Source organism: Sciurus vulgaris (genome assembly GCF_902686455.1).
Source record: "Sciurus vulgaris genome assembly, chromosome: X".
Taxonomy (NCBI): Eukaryota; Metazoa; Chordata; class Mammalia; order Rodentia; family Sciuridae; genus Sciurus; species Sciurus vulgaris.
In genome coordinates, this window is record NC_136471.1 from 100,125,524 (window position 1) to 100,132,203 (window position 6,680).

At 33.4% G+C, this 6,680-nt stretch overlaps 1 protein-coding gene across 1 annotated transcript; it reads right to left on the minus strand.

Moving 5' to 3' along the window:
• Window positions 1–3,331: 3,331 nt before the first annotated feature.
• On the minus strand, window positions 3,332–3,831 carry LOC306651396 (large ribosomal subunit protein uL23-like; the record flags this gene model as incomplete). Its single annotated transcript, XM_079123968.1, has 1 exon — window positions 3,332–3,831. The coding sequence occupies one exon, from the start codon at window positions 3,829–3,831 to the stop codon at window positions 3,370–3,372; it is 462 nt and encodes a 153-aa protein (XP_078980094.1). The 3' UTR covers window positions 3,332–3,369.
• Between the last annotated feature and the right edge of the window lie 2,849 nt (window positions 3,832–6,680).

Genomic DNA, 6,680 nt, shown 5'->3' on the forward strand with positions numbered 1-6,680 from the left:
TATGCGCATAAATGAATATCACAATGAATTCCACTTCATTGGACCAATTAAATGGACCAATTAAAACAAATATATAGGGCTGGGTATATAGCTCAGTTGGTGGAGTGCTTGTCTTTCAAGCACAAAGCCCTGGGTTCAATCCCCAGCACTGCAAAAAAAAAAAAAAAAAAAAAACACACAACAAAAAGCTATATAAAATAGAATGAAGACTAGTAGTGTAGAGGAAGGGGATCAGGGATTTGGAGGAGGGAAGAGATAGGGAAAGTACAGGGGATTGAAGTGTAGCAAATTATATGTATTTATGAATGTAGAAAAATGAACCTCACTCTTACATATGACTAATAAAAGGGGAAAACCAAAGGTTGTATTCAGAGCTTAGCAACAATTTTAATTTGACTAGAACATCCATTGTGTAACAGGGAATAATGGAACATAAATTTTGAAACCATACAAATAGCTGATATTTGCCTAGTTGCAATTTTAAACTGACATAAAAATTTTTGAGCAGATTAATCAGATATATTGATCTGGCAACAGTAAATATAAAAGCCAAGGGGAAAGAGTATAAGCAGGAGATGATTTTTAAAGCTGTTATAATATATTGTGCACAAAGTCATGTAGGGTTGTACCAGTTTTTTAAAAGTGGAAAAGGGAATGATGAGAGAGAGATGAAAGGAAATTCAAAGATTGAAATGATAGCACTTAGCAAATAATATTTACTAGCATCCAGCAAACTTTCTTAATGCTCTCTGTTATTCCATTGAGATTTTGTGCGTATATCTTTAAATTTATTCATGATATTTTGGTGTTTTTGAAAGATAATGTGAATGGTGCTGGGGATGTAGCTGGTAGAGGAATTGCCTGGCATGCACTAGGCCTTGGGTTTCATCCCAAGCACCACAAAAAAAGATAAGATAATGTAAATGGCATTACTTTTTTTTAATTGTGTAATTGTTTCCCTATTTGTAGAAGTAAAATTGATATTTGTATATTGATTTTTATCCAGTGACCTTGCTCAGTTCATTTACCACATAATCATTCTGTCTGTGAATAATGACAGTTGTGTTTCTTTCTTTGTAACTATGCTAACTTTATTTCATTTAAAACTTTACCTTATTCCCCTTATTCCACTGATTAGAATCTCTAGTACATTCTAATGTTGGAGCTCAAAGCACAGTACCCCAAATGTGGTGCTTTGGCATTCTGAATACTTTGAACTAAAGGAGGTTGGAAGGCATGAGGAATAGCCTCAGAAACAAGTCTCTCTGACCTCCTTCCTTCTTGTCTTTCCATGTTTTTCTATTATGAATAATGTTGCTGTGAATACTTGTGTACAGGTTTTGGTATGAGTATGTTTTCAGTTTCAAAACAGCACCATTTTATAGTCCTATCAGCAATGTTTGACAGTTCCAGTTTCTCCATATGCTCATGACACATTTTTTTCTGTCATTTAGATTATAGCCATCTAAGTATGTGTGAAAAAGTATCTCACAGTTTTGATTCGCATTCTTATGATGACTAATGATGTTGAAGATCTTTTCAGGTACTTATTGGTCATCTGTCTATCATCTCTTGAGAAATACTCACTCTAGTTCTTCAGCTATTTTAAAATTGGATTATTTTTCTTTTTTAGTTTTTAGTTGTATGTTCTTTATATATTCTAGGTATAAGTCCTTATCAGATATATGATTTGCAAATGTTTTCTTCCATTCTCTTAGATGTCTTTTCACTTTGTGCATAGAATACCTTTTTTTCGCAGTCCTAGGAATTGAACTCAGGGCTTTTTGCAATCTATACAAGCATGCTTCCATTGAGGTATTACCCTAGCCCTTGATAGAATCCTTTGAAGCACAAAAGTTATTTTAATGAAATCTAGTTAATCTGTTTTTGTTCTTGCTACTGCTACTGTTTGTGTTTTTGGTTTCAAATCTAAGAAACCATGGTGTAATCTAAGTCTTGGAGGTTTGCACCTGTTTTCTTCTTAGAGTTTGATAGTTTTCTCTCTTCAATTTAACTGTTGAGTTTACCTTTCTGTACAGTATGAGATAGGAGTCAAACTTTATTCATTTGTCTATGATACTCAATTGTCCCAAAAGCATATGTAGAAAAGCCAGTTCTTTCCCCCATTGAATTGTCTTGGCAACATTGTCAAAGATCAATTTACAATATATGTAGAGGTTTATTTCTGGACTCTTTTCTGTTGATTTGTATGTCTGTCCTTCTGACAGTACCAAATGGTCCAGAAACTGTGGTAAGTTTTTTAATTAGAAAGTCTTAGTCCTATCCCTTTTTCTTCTTTTACAAATTTGACTATTTGGGATCATTTGTATTTCCATTTGCATTTTATGATAAATTTATCAATTATTATAAAGAGGCCTTTGGGATTTTCACAGGAATTCCATCAAATAAGTAGGTCAATTTGAGGAGTATTGTCTTCTTAAAAATATTAAATCTTGTAATCTACAAACATAGGGTATTTTTCCATCTTATAGGTCTTTTAAATTTCTTTCAATGATGTTTCATTCTTTTCAGTGTATAAGGCTTGCACTTTTGTTAAGTTTATTATTAAGCATTACTTTTAATGTTATTATAGATGATATTGTTTATTTCATTTTTCAATTGTTCCTGACCAGTGTATACAAACAACATTGATTTTTATATTTAGATATTGAATCTTGCAATCTTTTTGCACTTATTAACTGACTTTTTGTGTGAATGTATGTGGATTCCTTAGAGTTTTCTATATATAAGATCATATTGTGTGTTAATAGAGAGAGTTTAAATTTTTCCTACCTAACCTGGATGCCTTTATTTTTTTTTTCTTAGATAAACATCCTCACTAGAATCTCTGGTACAGTTTTGAATAGAAATGGTGGGAAGGAACATCTTTATGCTGTTCCTGATCTTAATGGGAAAAATTTTATCTCTTCGCCTTTATGTACAAAGTTGACTGTGGGTTTTTTTGTGGATGCCATGTAAATATAAAGTCAGATTCTCTCTCTCCATATATATATATGACTTTATATACAAAGTCAGTCATTTTAACTGTGTGGTTCTAAACTTTAGTATTCTTGCTGATTTGAGTTTGTTGGCCCTATCCACTGACAGAAGCATGCTGAAAACTTCAACTATTGTTATTAAATTTTTCATTATTTCATGTTGGTCTGTCAGTGATTGCTTTATGTATTTTGGGCTATATTATTAAGTGTATATGAATTTTGGATTGATATCTCTTATTGAATTGATCTTGTCAAAACTAGTAATTACTCTAGTAATATTTCAGTATAAATTTTGCCATCATTTTTCTCTAAAACTTTTTTTAGGTTGAAAAAAAAAGGGTATATTGAGAATTAGATAGCTAGACTCTGTCTAGATGATCCCAATTTTGTTGGCAACATCCAAAGCATCATAATCAGGAGCCAGTTGAACGTATGCCTTTTCTTCATCAGGCCTGATCAGGGTGTTAACCTTGGCCACATCAATGTCATAGAGCTTCTTTACAGTTTGTTTGATCTGGTGTTTGTTGGCCTTGACATCCACAATGAACACAAGTGTGTTGTCTTCAATCTTCTTCATGGCTGACTCAGTGGTCAGGGGGAACTTGATGATGGTATATTGCTTAAGCTTGTTTCTCCTGGGAGTGCTCTTTGGAGGATGTTTGGGCTGCCTCTGGAACTGCAATGTCTTGGGTCGCTGGAAGGTAGGTGATATGCAGATCTTCTTTTTATGGCTGTGGACACCCTTCAGCACTGCCTTCTTGGCCTTCAAAGCTTTTTCTTTTGCTTCAGCTTTGAGAGGGTCATGAGCTTCCTTCTTAGCTTTCGGCACCATTTTAGTGAACACTTTAAAACTTTTGATCCACTTATATTTTAGTCATATTTCTTATAAGGGTCAAAGTGCTTTTTGTTTGTGCTATTTCAATTTAGTCTCACAATCTTAGTCTTTTGTTTGAGTATTTGGGTCAATTTTGTTTACTTACATATTTGTACTTATATATACTATTTTCTACTTTTTCTTTTCCCCATTTAAGTTCTTGATCTTGAAATTATTTCTCCTTTTTGTTGTGGCACTCATCAAATATTTTAAAATATTCCATTTTACTGTTAATTTTGCATTACTTAATTATTCTTTAAATTTTTACCCTATATATTACAAATGTATCCTTGACTTATTTAACTCTAACCAAGATCTTTTATTACATTGGGAGCAAAGCAAGGCTCTTACAAGATTTTTTTCATGGGGCACATTCAAAAAAAGAAGTAAAAATCAACAAATAAACAACTTAACACTACAGCTCAAAGCCCTAGAAAAAGAAGAGCAGACCAACACCAAAAGTAGTAGAAGACAGAAAATAGTTAAAATCAGAGCCAAAATCAACGAAATTGAAACAAAAGAAACAATCGGAAAAATTAACAAAATAAATAGTTGGTTCTTTGAAAAAATAAACAAAATTGATAAACCCTTAGCCACACTAACAAAGAGAAAGAGGGAGAAATTTCAAATTGCTAAAATTCGGAATGAATAAGAAAATATCACAACAGAAACGAATAAAATACAAAACATAATTAGAAGCTATTTTGAAAATCTATATTCCAACAAAACAGAAAACCTTGAAGACATCAACAAGTTTCTACAGACATATGAATTACCTAAACTGAAAGAGGAGGACATACACAATTCAAATAAATCAATTTCAAGCAATGAAATAGAAGAGGTCATCAAAAGCCTACCAACAAACAAAAGACCGGGAGCAGATGGGTTCTCAGATGAGTTCTACGAAACCTTTAAAAAAGAGCTCATTCCAACACCCCTCAAAGTATTCCATGAAATAAAAGAGGAGGGAACCCTCTCAAACTCATTCTATGAAGTCAAAATCACCCTGATAACTAAACCAAACACAGACACATTGAGGAAAGAAAATTTCAGACCAATATCCTTAATGAACATTGGTGCAAAAATTCTCAACAAAATTTCAGCAAAACCCATTCAAAAATATATTAAAAAGATAGTGCACCACGATCAAGTGAGTTTTATCCCAGGGATGCAAGGTTGGTTCAACATCCAGAAATCAATAAATGTCATTCACCATATCAACAGACTTAAAGTTAAGAATCACATGATTATTTCCATAGATGCAGAAAAAGCATTTGATACAATACAGCATCCCTTCATGTTCAAAACACTAGAAAAAAATAGGGATAGTGGGAACATTCCTTAACATTGTAAAGGCCATCTATTCTAAGCCCATGGCCAATATCATTCTAAATGGTGAAAAACTGAAAGCATTCCCCCTAAAAACTGGAACAAGGCAGGGATGCCCTCTTTCACCACTTCTATTCAACATCGTCCTTGAAAATCTAGCCAGAGCAATTAGACAAACCAAAGAAATTAAAGGGATACGAATTGGAAAAGAAGAACTCAAACTATCCCTGTTCACTGATGACATGATTATATATTTAGAGGAACCTGGAAATTCCACCAGGAAACTTTTAGAACTCATAAGTGAATTCAGTAAAGTGGCATGTTACAAGATCAATGCTCATAAATCCAATGCATTTTCATACATAAGTGATGAATCTTCAGAAAGAGAAGTTAGGAAAACTACCCCATTCACAATATCCTCAAAAAAAAATAAAATACTTAGGAATCAATCTCACAAAAGAGGTGAAAGACCTCTACAATGAGAACTACAGAACAATAAAGAAAGAAATTGAAGAAAACCTTAGAAGATGGAAAGATCTCCCATGTTCTTGGATAGGAAGAATTAATATTGTCAAAATGGCCATACTACCAAAAGTGTTATACAGATTCAATGCAATTTCAATTAAACTCCCAATGACATAACTTACAGAAATAGAGCAAGCAATCATGAAATTCATCTGGAAGAATAAGAAACCCAGAATAGCTAAAGCAATTCTCAGCAGAAAGAGCGAAGCAGGGGGTATCGCAATACCAGATCTTCAACTCTATTACAAAGCAATAGTAACAAAAACGGCAAGGTATTGGTACCAAAATATACAAGTAGATCAATGGTACAGAATAGAGGACATGGACATAAATCCAAATAAATACAATTTTCTCATACTAGACAAAGGTGCCAAAAATATGCAATGGAGAAAAGATAGCCTCTTCAACAAATGGTGCTGGGAAAACTGGAAAACCATATGCAACAGAATGAAATTAAACCCCTATCTCTCACCCTGCACAAAACTCAACTCAAAATGGATCAAGGACCTCAGAATCAGACCAGAGACCCTGCATCTTATGGAAGCAAAAGTAGGTCCAAATCTTCCACATGTTGGCTTAGGATCAGACTTCCTTAACAGGACTCTCATAGCACAAGAAATGAAAGCAAGAATCAACAACTGGGATAGATTCAAACTAAAAAGCTTTCTCTCAGCAAAGGAAACTATCAGTAATGTGAAGAGAGAGCCTACAGAGTGGGAGAATATCTTTGCCAATCATACTTCTGATAGAGCGCTAATTTCCAGAATCTATAAAGAACTCAAAAAACTCTACACCAAGAATACAAATAATCCAGTCAACAAATGGGCTAAGGAAATCAACAGACACTTCACAGAAGATCTACAAGCAATCATATGAATCATATGTCTACAAGCAGACATATGAAAAAATGTTCAACTTCTCTAGTAATAAAAGAAATGCAAATCAAAACTACC